Source organism: Mobula hypostoma, chromosome 13 (assembly GCF_963921235.1).
Source record: "Mobula hypostoma chromosome 13, sMobHyp1.1, whole genome shotgun sequence".
Classification (NCBI taxonomy): Eukaryota; Metazoa; Chordata; class Chondrichthyes; order Myliobatiformes; family Myliobatidae; genus Mobula; species Mobula hypostoma.
The window spans coordinates 2,109,436-2,125,339 of NC_086109.1; the positions used below are offsets into that span (position 1 = coordinate 2,109,436).

Consider the following 15,904-nt stretch of genomic DNA (forward strand, 5'->3'; position numbering starts at 1 on the left):
CTCGACCCTGTGCCTCTGTGACACCAACTGTACGTCCAGCTATCTTGATCCTGATATATCCACAATGCCATCTGCTCCTTCATCGAGACCATTCATGTGTAATGTGAAAAGGTGCCGTGCCAGCCCAGAACCCTTTGATACTCCATTGGTCTGCGGCAGGTGTTCGAAAAAGAACATTTATATCCCCCTCTCTCTAACTTCTGCCAGTCAGACAATCTTCTATCCATGCTGTACCTTACCAACGATGCCATAGGCTCTTAAAAACATAAGAACATAAGAAATAGGAGCAGGAGTAGGCCATCCAGCCCATCGAACCTGCCCCACCATTCAATAAGATCATGGCTGATCCGTATGTAAACTCATCGCCATCTACCTGCCTTTTCCCCATAACCCTTAATTCCCTTACTATGTAAAAACCTATTTAACTGTTTCTTAACTATATCTTGTGAGGAAGCCTCAACTGCTTCCCTGGGCAGAGAATTCCACAGATTCACCACTCTCTGGGAAAAACATTTTCTCCTCATCTCCATCCTAAATTTTCTCCCCTGAATCTTGAGGTAATATCCCCTAGTTCTCGTCTCACCGAGCAATGGAAACAACTTTTCTACTTCTATCTTATCTATCCCTTTCAAAATTTTGTATCATCTTGTTTAATAGCCTCGTGAGTGTAACTTTGTCAAATACCTTGTGAAAGTACTTGTAAATTGCTGGAGCTTATACCCTCCTTTCTCAGCTGGCCTGTTACGTTCTCAAATAATTAGAACAAAATTGTGCGAACTTCACCCTATTCTATCGCCTGCTTCCAAGTATCCTGAAATTTTATCTTTTATAATCGATTTAAAAACCTTCCCAATTGCCAAGTTCAAGTGAACCATCTACTAGGGTTCAGGTGTTATTCAACCCTATTGCACAGGTCATCCTTCCCCAGAGCAGATCCCAATGATCCAGAAATCAGAAGAGGTGATGATAGGAGGTACAATGAGGTGGTAACTCCCAAGTTGCAGAAGGCAGGTAATTGGGTGACTGTCAGAAGACAGGGAAATGGGCAGCCAGTACAAAGTACCCCTGTGGCCAATCCCCTCAATAATGATGATACCTTGTTGGATGCTGTTGAGGGGGATGACCTACCGGAGTGGGGGGAAGGGATGGCAGGGGAGGTCCCACTATGACCAGGTCTCTAGACTCTGGAACTACGGCCCAGAAGGGAATGGAAAAGACTGCAGTAGTGATAGGGAATTCCAAAGTTAAAGAAGTACAGAAGGTTTTCTGTGGACGTAATAGAACCCGGATGATATGTTGCCTCGCAGGTGCCATGGTCAGTTACATCTCAGATCGAGTCCATGGCATTCTAAAGGGAGAGGGTCAGCATCCAGAAGTCTTGGTACAAAATAGGATCATTGGGCAGAGAACTGTGCACCTGAGGACAGGTGCAGGGGGCAGGGGTTCAGATTTCTGGATCAAAGGGATCTCTGCTGGGGAATCTATGACCTGTTCCAAAGGGATGGGTTGCACCCGAATCCAAGGGGAACCAATATCCTTGCAGGCAGTTCGTTAAAGATGTTGAAATTTTTTTTTTACATTATTGGATAATTTACCCTTGTCTTTCCATCTTTTTTGCCTTATTGGTTTTACAATTGTTCCCCACTAGGTCTTAAAAGCTTCCTGCTAAACTTTGCCATATTGTATGCCTCCTTTGCTTTGCTTCTATGCTGCATCTGAATCCTTGTCCTCTCGATAGAGTGAGGGTCCAACCCCACTGGGACTGTGGAACAAGAACAGAAGTTCCACCGGGATAGAAACCCACTCCCAACCTCCTCACTCTGCATTGGGTCTGGGCTCCATTACCCAATAACTGGGTCTGTGGCGAGGTACTAGATGTCCAGGTGAAGGGGGTGGCTTGTGTTGCAGTCTTCCTCAGTGGCTACCTGTGAGCTGGGGACTCCCTCCTGGGATGCTGGCATCTGTGGTCTCTTTCAAGGGAGTCTGTGCTTGGTGTCTCCCTCGGGGGGGATACCAGAACCCAGACTGATCCACTGTTCAGCCCTGATGTCCCCACCGAGTCGATGGGACAGAGTGCTGTGGCCAACTCCTTTCCCCCAACTCCTCTCCACAGCCCTCTACCCAGTTCAACTCCTCCTCCCAAACCTCACACTCTTGCCCCAGCCTGAACCTTATTCCTGAGGTGGGACCCCATGTCCTCAGGGTCGGAATGGGAGACACTTGCCTGCAGACCGAGCCCCTCCTGCTGCTATTCCTGGCTAGAGTTTTCGGTACTGGATTTTTTTTTGGGGGGGAGGAGACACCTACCGTCAGGTGTACCAGATTTCTTTCCCTTACTTCTGTTCCCACGTGAGCAAGAATCATGCAGCTTTATGCAGCTTTTATCATAAACCAGATACAGAATGACGATTACGACGAGGATGAGGATGAGGATCACGATGAGGATCACGGTGGCAACCTTCCAACCATTGTATGATGTTCTGAGATCTGGATCTGGGGAGATAAAAGATTTTGTCATTAATCCCATCCTTACACTCCCAGTGACAAGGAATTGATGGATCCAGTCCATCCCACCACAGGGCAGAGAAAACTCCCTGTCACTGCAACACCGTGCCCCAGTCCTCTGTAGTCAGCCCCACATCACTCTGCTCCACCACCCCGCTCACCTTGAATATCTCCATCCCCTCCAAACAGCCCCTCATCACTCCACTCCATATCGCCCCTTCTAATTGTAGTCTCCAATGTCTCTGACAGTATCCTCAATGATGTTAGTCCAGCATCCTCACTCAGACCCTCAGTAACCCCTCTCCCCCAGCACACTCTGACTGACTGACTGCCTCTAGTATGAAACGGTGACACAGTCCTCCCACACTCACAGGACAGGAATTAGACACAGAGGCAAGATCCGTTCACACTGACCCATCACCCACTCGCAGAGCCTGAGTTAGTTGCAGGAATCTGCGCTCAGTCGGTATATGGAAAGCTGTGGAGATGGAGGGAGGTGATCTGTCTCCCTCTGACTGATGCTGGTGGGAAAGAGGGGAGGGGGTAGTAGGTGGAGATGACAATGTTCCTTACACTCTATGATTGGTGTCTGTGGAATGAAATACTGTTGGTAGAGGCTGGAAGATCACCTGGGTGTGACCCTGAAAGAGTGAGATGGTAAAGTGCACAGCCCAGGTCAGCAGGGCCTCTCTGCATGAAGAAGATTGATTTTTATATCAGGGGCTTTTGTGAGGCCTCAACAATCCTGGGTGAAGAGGCCGCACAAAGTCAAAGACACAGCACAGGAGGGCAGGAACAGATCCCCCAACCCACACTTCCACTCCCTGCCCCACAATAATTTATCTCTTCCCCCGCTGTGCTGTTGTTACTGGATTGTACTGTGGTTGTATCTCCTAATGTCTGTGGACCTGATGGTCATTGCATTCTCACCACTGGTGGGACACTCCCATAGTTACATCACTGTGGACATGGCGGACGGCTTATATTCTCTGGTGGTGGGACCCTCCCACAATTACTACTGTGGACCTGATGGACATCTCTCACCGGTGGTGGTACCATTCCATTGTTACACCACTGTGGGCCTGGGGAACAGTTCATTCTCTCTGGTGGTAGGATGTTCCCACAGTTACACCACTGTGGGCCTGGGGGACAGATCATTCTCTCTGACGTGGGACGATCTCACAGTTATACTACTGTGGACCTGGTGGACAGATCATTCTTTCTGGTGGTGGGACGTTCCCACAGTTACACCACTGTGGACGCAATGGATACCTCGCTTTCTCCAGTGAGTGATTATCGGACACCCAGTGATATTGCAGCTTCATTCATTCATGTTTCACAGTCGCTGTTCAAACTATTATGAAAGAGTGTGGAGAGAAACTATGGTCACACCAACATGAACCTCAAAGTCTGTTTAAAGGGAATGGTTGAGATTGTTGTCTCTTTTGCAACTGTCACAGCATTGGAAATGTAGGGTTAGACCAAGCTCAGCCTGACAATCGAGTGGATTATGTTGCTTGCCATCAGGAGAACACCTGTAATTAGGACATTGTAGCCATTTGGAAGACATGATTGCAGGAGGGGCAAGACTGGCAGCTCAATATTACGGGGTTCCGTTGTTTTAGATGTGACAGAGTGGGAGGGATTAAAGGAGGAGGGCTGGCGTTACTAGTCAGAGAGAATATCACCGCAGAGCTCCATCAGGATTGACTCGAGATCTTGACTAGTGAGGCCTTATGGGCGAACTGAAAAATCAAAAAAGGATGACCATGTTAATGGGGCTAAATTACAAAATGGCCAATAGTCCGTGGGACTTAGAGGAACAAATTTATAGAGAGCTCGCAGGCTGTTGCCAGAAACACAAGGTTCTTGTAGTAGGTGATTTTAACTTTCCACATAATGGCTGGGAATCCCATACTGTAAAAGGACGAGATGGGATAGAGTTTGTCAAATGTGTTCAGGAAAGTTTCCTTCATCAGTGTATAGAAGTCCCAACGAGAGTTGCTGATACTTAGTCTGCTATTAGGAAATGAGACAGGGCAGATAACCAGGGGCAGCGCTAGGGTGGTGCTAGCTGGGGCTATAGCCCCAGCAGAAATTGCAATAGCCCCACCATAGCACCACCAAGAAATTAACTGCAGCTGCTTTGCTTTCTCTGTACAGTTTTGAATACAACTTGTTTCTCCAGTTGATCTAGTGAAACAGTGTCCCCAATTACCAGAGCACCCACGCAGCAATAAAGTTATAAACTCTGTCAGATCCACTCTACACTTCTGCTTATTCGTTCGTTGTCAATGTCTTGCCGTTGCTGTCCTCTGATCAGTTAAGCTGATCTAAGATCACTTAAGGTGATGATGTCACTCACTCTCACTCACGCGAGAGATTGATAGTATACATCCAGGCGCAGATCCGTGGTCTCGCAAGATTAACGGATGCCACGCGCACATTGTGCTTTTAGAAGCGAGCGTGGGCCTGGCACATGCATTATTTTGGCCGACGTGAAAAATGGATCCAGTTTTAGTGAGAAAACGACCTCATCCAGAGGAATCAGTGATGGCTCAGCCTGAGCATGTCTTAATTGAAAGTGACATGCAGAAAGAAGTAAGTGGGGATGAGGACGACAGCAGTTCATCAAAGGAGTGTGAGGGCGAAGTAGAGGAACGAGAAATGGAGCAGGATTCGGAAGAGAACATGGATGAAGCTGCTCTTAGTGCGAGTGGGAATACTGTTAGCGATGTCAGCCAGCAGCCTGAGGAAGGACCCCGTCGGCCAGCATTGAAAAAGTACCCTTCGCTGCTCGCAACAGTTTGGCAATCAGCAAAGGATTTTTATTCGTGGCTGGTTTGACCTGTACTCCTGGCTGGAATATTCAATCACAAAAGATGCTGCATTCTGCTTCGCATGCAGGCATTTCCTGTGTGGAGGACGTGGGTTCCATTCTAAGTCTACCTTCACTGTCACCGGTTACTGCAACTGGCGGAAAGCTACAACAGTTTTCATACCCACCATGTAAGTGCAGCTCATAAGTTTGCAATGGAGGCATGGGCCGAATTCAGATTGAGAAAATAAGACGGTTCAAGATTGGGAAATATGCTTGATAAAGGATATGCAAAGATTGTCCAAGAAAATCGTGAGTATATGAGAGCAGTGGTTGAGTTTCTATGCTATACTGCGTGCCAAGGCATTGCCCAGCGAGGACACTGGGAGAATGATGGATCTGGCAATAGGGGAAACTTTGCTGAGTTGCTCAGTGTAATTCAGAAGTTTGATAAGACTGTAGCTAAAAAAAAAGAGGACAATCCTGTAAATGCAAAAGACACCCATCACGATATCCAAAATGAAATTATGGGTATTATGGCAGATATGGTCAGATGTCAAGTAAGTGCAGAAACCAAGGAGGCTGGATATTTTGCCATCATGGTGAATTAAGGTAAAGACTTGAGTAAAAAGGAGCAAATATCAGTGGCGGTGCGGTATTTGAATAACGAAACAGTGCTTGAAGAATTCTTGCACTTCACTCCAGTAGAAGGGTTGGACGCAGAGTCGCTTCTTAAAAGCATTGAACAGACACTCGCCCAGTGTGTTATTGATAAGAACGTATGTATAGGTCAGTGTTATGACGGGGCGGCAGTGATGTCCGGGTGCAGTAATGGGGTACAAGAGAGGTTCAGGAAAGAGGTCCCGCAGGCATTATATATACACTGCCATGCTCACAGACTTAACCTTGTTTTAGTGGATGTTGTGAGCAATGTACAACAAGCGGGCGGGCGAGTTTTTTGAAACTGTGCAGCTGCTTTACAACTTCTTTTCAAACTCTGTTGCCCATGATCTTTTCATGAAGAAGCAGAGAGAACTGGAACCAACTGCACAGCTCGTGGAGTTGAAGAAATTGTCAGATACACGCTGGACATGGCAGTATACAGCTTTGTGGGCTATAAGGAAATCACTCCCTGCCATTCTAGCTACACTACAGGATATTATGGGTCAACCAAATGCACAGAGGAGGATGGAGGCCAGAGCTGTAAATGGTCTGATTGACGAGCAGTTTGCTTTACTTCTCACTCTGTTTGAGGATTTATTCTGAGTCACAAGTTCATGTCAGACCAGCTACAATCTCCCAGTTTGGAGCTTTCATCCGCTGTGGACTTGGCTCAGTCTGTTATCGATGCACTCTCAGCAAAACGGGGAGAGGAATCATGGAGTGAAATTCAGACAAGAACCAGGGACCTGTGCGTCAAGGCCGGTATACAGAGCAGACCACATGAAAGGAGACAGGCCCAGCCACCCCGCCGCCTACATGATTTTGTTGTTGGGGCCCAAAATGAACGCACACCTGTCACATCCTCTGATGACCTTCGCAACCACTGTTTCTATCCAGTTATGGACAGACTTCTGACTGAAATGAAAAGACAGTTCTTAATTGAGAATGGGGGTGTTCTGACTGGAGTCTCAGCATTGAGTCCCAAACACAAGTCCTTCCTAGACAAGAATTGTCTTTGGCCAGTGGCCCAATACTATGGAGTGACTGAAGTGAACCTGAATGCAGAGCTACATCAGGTTCAGCGTCTGCTGGAAACAAAACAAAAGCAAGGACAGAGAGTGAATGACACAGTGGAGTTTCTAGCTCTAATGAGACCCTACGGCGATGCATTTATAGATTTATACAAACTGCAAACGGAGTTTCTCTTGCCTCAGACCCCTCAAAAACTACTTAAGGAATAGCAGCGGCGATGCTCGGAACAGCAACTTAGCCCTGTTGGCCATAAACAGCCGGAGGACGAAAGCACTTGACATCCAGAAAATCATTGATGGTTTCGCCACCAATCAGAACAACAGACGGATTTCACTTCTCTGAAAACATTAATGGTGAGTGCAGTTGATTTTTTAAAAATTTGGGCCAAGACAAATGCTGATTATTGTTATTATTTTGTGGTGGATACCCCATAGTCCTTATGTTTCCTGCAAATCCTAAAAGATTACATTTACTGCTATTAAGCCTACTGGTTTTGCTTAGACATTCAAGCGGTGATTACGTTGATTTTTGTATTAAATTCAATAGCCGAATTAATTGAGGTATTGCATGGTCAGAGTACGATTTGTCCAACTCCTGGTAAAGTCTTGCATCTGTTGTTTGCCTTATTTGACTTGAATAACAGTGTATCTTTTGGCATTGCTGTCTATGTAATGCGAATAGCAGTGGATTCGTGTTGTGTTTTTCAGTTGAAAAGCAGCCATTTGACGCTGATTGCGGGATTGGTGCATGATTCACGTTGTCCACGGTTGCTCAGATGCTCTGTTTGTTTTTTTTTTGTTTATGCTCTGTGTAGCCCGGGTTGTCTCCAATGCTGTTGACACTGTCACAGTTCACTTCTATATCAGATCTATCGATTGCTGTTGCTTGTGAATCAACAGAGGCATTTGTAGTAGGCACATAATGCTTGAAACTGACTTTTTAACACCTCGCATCTGGCCTTGCGAATACATACTTCCATACAGTGCATCCCTCAGCACCATCACTGAATCATTCAGCCCCTCCGTAGCACCAGCAAGGAAAAACCTCTGGTACTGCCGCTGCAGATGACAGAAGTTTATGCAGAGGAACACTTTCTATCTAGTGACAACAATGCCATTAGTTTCAAAGTGAATATACAAAGAGGTGGTCCAATCACAAACAAGAAAAAATCTGCAGATGCTGGAAATCCAAACAACACCTACAAAATGCTAGAGGAACTTAGCTGGCCAGGCAGCATCCATGGAAAAGAGTACAGTTGACATTTCAGGCTGAGACCCTCAGGGTCGACAGTACTGTTTTCTTTAGGTGCTGCCTGACCTGTTGAGTTCCTCCCGCATTTTGCATATAATACAAAGAGATAGGATCTGGTTTGTGAGTTGAGATCCTAAATTGGAGAAAGGCCAATTTTGATGGTATCAGAAATTATCTGGATAGTGTGGTTGGGACAGGCTATTTCTGACAAAGGTGTACTTGGAAAGTAGAAGGCCTTCAAAAATGAAATTTTGAGAATACAGAGATTTTATGTGCCTGTGAGAATAAAAGGTAACGATAACATGTGTAGGGAACATGGGTTTTCAAGAGATCTTCAGCCCCCGTTTCAGAGATAAAAGGGGGTATATAGCAGGCATAGGCAAGTATGAACAAATGAGGTGCTTATGAAGTACAAGTAATGCAAGGGAAGACTTAAGACAGAAATTAGAAAGACTAAGAGAAGGTTTGAAGTTGCTCTAGCAGACAAGGTGAAGGAGAATCCTAAAGGATTCTACAGGTATGTTAAGAGCAAAAGGATTGCTAGGGACAACATTGGTTTGCTGGAAGACATGAATGGTAGTCCATGTGTGGAGCCAGAACAGATGGGGAGATGGGAAATGCATTCTTTGCATCTGTATTTACTCAGGGGGTGGATACAGAGTCTACAGAAGTGAGCCATAGGGGCAACTTCATGGATCCTCCACAGATTACAGAGCAGGAGGTGTTTGCCACCCTGAGACAAATCAGCGTGGATAAATCCACAGCACCTGACAAGGTGTTCCCTCGGATCCTGTGGAAGCCAAGTGCAGAAATTTCCAGGGGCCGATCAGAGATATTTAAATCACCCTTAACTATAGGAGTGGTACCAAAGGATTGGAGGATAGCCAATGGTGTCTCACTGTTTAAAAAAGGCTCTGAGGGATCAGATATATCAGTAATTGGATAAATTTAGACTGATTAAGGATAGTCAGCAAGGCTTTGTACGTGGCAGGTCATGTCTAATTAATCTTGTAAAGTTTTTATCGAGGAAGTTACCAAGAAAGTGGATGAAGACACAGTAGTGGATGTTGTCTACATAGATTTTAGAAAGCCATCTGACAAGGTCCCACATGGGAGTCTGGTCAAGAAGGTTCTGTTGCTTGGCATTCAGGATGAGAGAGTAAATTGGATTAGACATTGGTTTTGTGGAAGAAGCCAGAAAGTGGTAGTAGAGGGTTGCCTCTTGGACTGCAGGCCTGTAACTAGTGGTGTCCTAGTGGTGTCAATGCTGGGTCCTTCGTTGTTTGCCATCTGTATCAATGATCTAAATAATCATGTGGATAACTAGATCAGCAAATTTGTGGATGACACAGTTTGGGGGTGTAGTGGACAGTGAGGAAAGATATCATGGATTGCAAAGTGATCTGTATCAGCTGGAAAAATGGACCCAAAAATGGCAGATGGAACTTAAGGCAGACAAGTACGAGGTTTGGCATTTCAGTAGGACCAACCAGAGCAGGCCTTACGCAGTGAATGTAGGGCACTGAGGACTGTGGTAGAACAAAGGGATCTGGGAATACAGATACATAATTCATTGAAAATGACATCACAGACAAATGGGGTCATAAAGAAAGCTTTTGGCACATTGGCCTTCATAAGATGAGATGTTATGACGAAGTTGTATAAGACATCGGTGAGGCCTAATTTGGAGCATTGTGCGGAGTTTTGGTCACCTACCTCCAGGAAGGATGTAAACAGGGTTGAAAGAGTGAAGAAAAAATTTACAAGGCTGTTGCTGGGTTGGGAGGACCTGGGTTATAAGGGAAGATTGAATAGATCACAACTGTTTTCTTTAGAATGTAGACAATTGGGAGGAGATTTATAAAGGTATACAAAATTATGAGGGTATAATAGGGTAAATACAAAGGCTTTTTCCACTGACGTTGGGTAGGACTCCCACCAGAGATCATTGGTTAAGGTTGAAAGGTTAGAAGTTTAAGGCAAAAATGAAGGGAAACTTCTTCACTCAGAGGGTCACAAGATTTTGGAATGAATCTATCAACCATAGCAAGTGCATCATCATCAGGGAAAATTTCAACTATACCCCCAAAGGGGGATAGCTCCAGTCTCCATTGTGGCCAGACATCTGTGAAGAAGTTGAGGGAACTGGTCGGCTCCTTGGACTTTGTGGACATCTGGTGAAATGTTCTTCCTGACTCAGCACCTTCACCTGGAGATCTGGAAGAGGAGCAGGGTCTGACTGACCATCTATATGTACAACAGGCACACACCTCCTGTCTCAGTGGCCTCCACCTGGCCAGTGTTGAGCTCAGACCAGAACCTGGTTTGGGTGGAGTTCAGTTCATTGCCTTTGCAAGTCAGATTCACACACTGCCACTGTAACACCTTGGGTGCGTCTGCTGTTCAGAGTTCAATTCCACCACCATTCTGTAAGGAGTCTCTGTACATCTTCTCTTGGGCTTCTGGTTTCTTCACAGAGTACAATTTTTTATACTTTATACATTACCACCAGTCCCCTTTCCAAACGTCTCACACACACACCCATTAACGTCAGCCCCTTTCCAAACCTCTCACACACCTATTACCGTCAGTCCCCTTTCCAATCACCTCTCACACACACCCATTACGTCAGTCCCCTTTCCAAACCTCTCAAACACTTCCATTACGTCAGTCCCCTTTCCAAACCTCTCTCACACACCCATTACCATCAGTCTCCTTTCCAATCACCTCTCACACCCATTACCGTCAGTCCCCTTTCCAATCACGTCTCTCACACACACCCATTACCGTCAGTCCCCTTTCCAATCACGTCTCTCACACACACCCATTACCGTCAGTCCCCTTTCCAATCACCTGTCATATACCCATTGCTGTCAGTCCCCTTTTCAATCACCTCTCTCACGCACCCATTTCCATCAGTCCCCTCTCTGACTATTTCACACACTCCCAAAAGCAAATCCCTGGATTAGACCACACTGGGAGCACCAGGATCAGTTCTGGGCCCAGTAACACTGAGGGCACCAAACACATTTTGATGAGGGTTTCAGAGGGACCTTCTGGGAGCAGAACCAGGAGAACCTCAAAATGGTGAGCTGCCAGCTGGTGAAGCTGTAACACAGGGTGTTACGTACCAGCAGCAACAGATCACAAATGGAGTCAGGTTTTAATGTTAAAACCATTATCTTTATTAGTATCTACTCAAAAATATAAGAGATTAAATGAAATAAACAGAAGTTAACAGTGTTATACGTGTGTGGCTCCCAAACTGTCAAGCTTAGGAATTGTTCTTAAAATCTTAACATGTCAAAATAGAAATGGTCCAATAACCCACGGAATAAATGATGGGAGAGATGTGTAACCAGGTTAAAATGTAGCGAGGGGGCAATCACGAAAAGTTCCACAGTTTTCACACTGGGTAAATGAAGTAACAGTCGCCGAAGATCTAACTTCATTTCTTCCAGCTGTAACTGATCTGGTTTACTTTCAGGAAACCTTTCTAACACCTCCTCTTTAAACTCCCTTGAAGAAATATAGTACTCTGCTATTCTCCTCTGAATCTCCATCTTTTTCATAGACTATTTACCATAACAAATCCCAGCTTTTTAGCAATGGCCAACAAGTCATCCTTTTAGGCTTCCCCTAATGCCTCAGGGGTTGTCAATGCCAGAAATCCCTCAATATCCATTGCTGCTGGTTTCCAAACACAACTTAATCAAAAGGGAAGTAACCAATCAGATCAATAATCAATCAATCAGGAGGCTCCAATTTTGTTCAAATTGCGCCTGAACCCCTATCTTTTAAAACCACTATCTTTATTAGTATCTACTCAAAAATATAAGAGATTAAACAAAATAAACAGAAGTTAACAGTGTTATATGTGTGTGTAGCTCCCAAACTGTCAAGCTTAGGAATAGTTCTTAAATCTTAAGATGGCAAACTAGAAAAGGTCCAATAATCCACGGAATAAATTATGGGAGAGATTTGTAACCACGTTAAAATGTAGAGAGGAGGCAATCACGAAAAGTTCCACAGTTTTCACGCTGGGTAAATGAAGTAACAGTCGCCGAAGATCTTATCAGTCGAGTCATTCCGAAATGCTCATAGAAATATCACAAGGTGACGGTCACAGAATGTCCTTCAGCACAAGTGGTTACCACATAACACACCCGAATCCAGGTAAGGGTCAACAAAAGTGGTTGCCACAGGATACTCCGACAAAAATCCACATATGGATCACACATCCAATGTGTTGATCAACCCAATCCTTTGGGCATGGGAAAGTATCAGACTCTACCCATTTTACAGCAAGCCCCTGTTGGCAGCTTGTGGTCCAAAGCTTCCTCGCTCTCTCTCTCCCTCTCTCTTCTTACTACTGAAAATTCCAGTGATCCATGGCAACTTGTTATACTGACATCATAGTCCCACCTGATCCTGGTGTGTTAAGGTGACACTCACAGTAAACGAAACAGTGGTCACGTAACACCTCCCACCAAAAAGGAGAATTTTGATCTGTAAGAGTAAAATTTTACCTGCAAACTGCAATATTTAAAACAATACATATAAGGCTACCATATAGAATACTACAGACTAATACAACATATTGCAGAACCGTATACAAATAGTAAATTCAACTCCACTATTAAAAAAAATATATAGCAAGCTTAACATCTGGAAAGACAATCGGCCATTATATTATCCTTGCCTTTAATGTCAGTTATCAAGAGATCATACTCCTGCAAAATCAAACTCCAATTTAACAACCTTCTAGTTTTGTTTTTCACCTTACTCAAAAACACCAATGGATTATGATCTGTATAAACCACAAGTGGTTTCTGAGCTGGGTAAACATACACATCAAAATGCCACAATGCCAAAATAAGTGATAATAATTCCTTCTCTATTGTGGAGTAATGTATTTGATGCTCATTGAATTTCTTTGAAAGGTAAGCCACAGGATGGTCAACATCATCATAATCATCCTTCGTAGTAACACTGCTCCTGCAGCTTCATCACTGGCATCCACAGCTATGGAGAATGGCTTTGCAAAGTCAGCTGACCTGAGCACAGGTTGGTGACAGAAGATGGCTTTCAATTTATCAAATGCCTCCTGACAAGGCTCTGTCCAAACAAACTTTTCACTCTTCTTCAGGAGGTTAGTCAATGGGAGAGCAATAACAGCAACGTTTTTACAGAACTGGCAATAATATCCAACCAGTCCCAACAATCTTCCCACATCAAAGTTGCTGGTGAACACAGCAGGCCAGGCAGCATCTGTAGGAAGAGGTGACTAACTGAAGGAAGAGTGAGTAAGGGATTTGAAAGTTGGAGGGAGAGGGGGAGATCTCTTACTAGCTCTTCCTTCAATTAGTCCTGACGAAGGGTCTCGGCCTGAAACGTCGACTGCACCTCTTCCTAGAGATGCTGCCTGGCCTGCTGCGTTCACCAGCAACTTTGATGTGTGTTGCTTGAATTTCCAGCATCTGCAGAATTCCTGTTGTTTGTTGCCAACAATCTTCTGAGAGCTATTTTACCAGTTGGAATGGGAACCTCAGAAATTGCCTGAACTTTTGCCTGAACAGGAGCCAGCCTGCCCTGACCTACAACATAACCAAGATAGGTCACAGTGGCATGGCTAAATTCACTCTTAGCTAAGTTAAGTGTACGTTTGGCCTTTGAGAGCCTGTCAAACAGCTTTTCCACTGCAGAGATATGGGTTTCCCATGTGTCATTCCCTGTGACCAAATCATCAATATAGGCATCCTTTGAATTACAGAATTAATCATTCCCTGGAATGTTCTTGGAGCATTTTTCATTCCAAATGGCAGAACATTGTATTCATACAACCCAGAAGGCATTAGAAATGCAGTAATTTTCCTACCTCTCTCCGTTCATGGAACACACCAATATCCTTTTAACAGATCGATCTTTGTAAGAAACTTAGCCTTTCCAACCTTGTCCACACAATCATTCACTCTAGGGATGGGATAAGCACCTGTTTTTATTATAGCATTCACCTTTCTGTAATCTGTGCAAAACCTGATACTACCATCTGCTTTAGGTACCATAACACAAGCTGAGATCCAACATGAAGTAGAATGCTTAATAATACTATTTTCTAACATATACTCAATTTCTTGTTCAGCAACTCTACATTTTTCAATATTCATGCAATATGGATGTTGTTTTATAGGTTTGGTATCCCCGACAGCTACATCATGTGAAGCTACTGTGGTTCTTTTTGGGACATTAGGGAACAAGTCCCTAAATTTCATGATCAACTGCTTCATTTGCTGCCGCTGCTGTGGTTATACATGAGCCAATTTCTCATCAAGAATTTCCAAAACAGTCAAATTCGTCAGTCTGGCAGAAATAATGTTTGGTTTAAAATAGGCCTCAGATGGATCAGCTAATAAGTTCCCAGAGAGGTTAGATTCATTGTTATTGACAACAACAGTCACAGCTTCTGTCTGTTTCTGATGATACAGCTTAAGCATGTTTATGTGACAAAGCTGCATTGGCCTTTGTCTATCTGGTGTTTTGACTACATAATCCACCACATTGACTTTAGACACAATCTCATAGGGACCATGAAACCTGGCTTGCAGAGGGTTTGTCTGGACTGGGAACAACACAAGGACTTTATCTCCTGCCTGGAATGACCTCAATTTGGCTCCCTTATCATACCAAGTTTTTATTCCTTCCTGGGCTGATTTTAAATTTTCCTTTTCTAAGTTGCAAGCCCTTTGCAATATGCCCTTGAATTTTAAAACGTAGTTTAGCAAATTAATATGCAGTTTATTGTTAATCCACTGTTCTTTTAATAAAGCCAAAGGTCCTTGGACCCGGTGCCCAAACACAAGTTCAAAGGTCCCTTACTGCAAATAAAAGCAAGTAAACTTCCTCATCCCAATCCTTCTCATTTTCAATACAGGATGCCTTAATTGTGGTTTTGAGGGTAGAATGGAATCTTTCTAAGGCCCCTTGGGATTCTGGATGGTACGCAGACGACGCAGTTTGTTTGGCTCCCAGTTCATAAACTACCTGCTGAAATAATCCTGACATAAAATTACTTCCTTGATCAAACTGGATTTCTTTAGGCATACAAAATAAAGTGAAAAACTTTATGAGAGCCTTTGACACAGTTTGAGCTTTTATATTCCTAAGAGGTATTGCTTCTGGAAATCTAGATGCTGTACACATGATGGTTAACAAATACTGATGGCCAGCTTTACTCTTTGGCAATGGGCCAACACAATCCACAATAACTTTAGAAAAGGGATCACCAAATGCAGGAATAGGCTTCAGTGGGGCCACTGGGGTAACCTGATTAGGTTTAGCCACAACCTGCCCACTATGACAAGTTCGACAAAATGTCACAACATCTTTCCTCAAACTAGGCCAGAAGAATTGTTTCAAAACCTTGTCCACAGTTTTATTCACACCTAGATGGCCACCCAAGGGCATATTATGGGGCCAAGTTAAAATCTAATTCCTATAGACTTCAGGAACTACAACCTGGTAAACAATTGCCCGTTCCTCACTTGCAAATATATCAGGTGGTCTCCACTTCCTCATTAACACCCCATCCTTGATATAATATCCTACTGGCACTTTCTCAACCTCATCACCTGAGAG

At 44.2% G+C, this 15,904-nt stretch overlaps 1 protein-coding gene across 1 annotated transcript in view; it reads right to left on the bottom strand.

Moving 5' to 3' along the window:
* Window positions 1-15,904, bottom strand: part of LOC134355361 (uncharacterized) — a 45,235-nt gene that overhangs the window by 8,728 nt on the left and 20,603 nt on the right. The window contains exon 5 of the mRNA XM_063065137.1: window positions 2,308-2,493. Coding sequence (XP_062921207.1) covers window positions 2,308-2,493 — 186 coding nt within the window. The remainder of the gene's footprint in view (window positions 1-2,307; window positions 2,494-15,904) is intronic.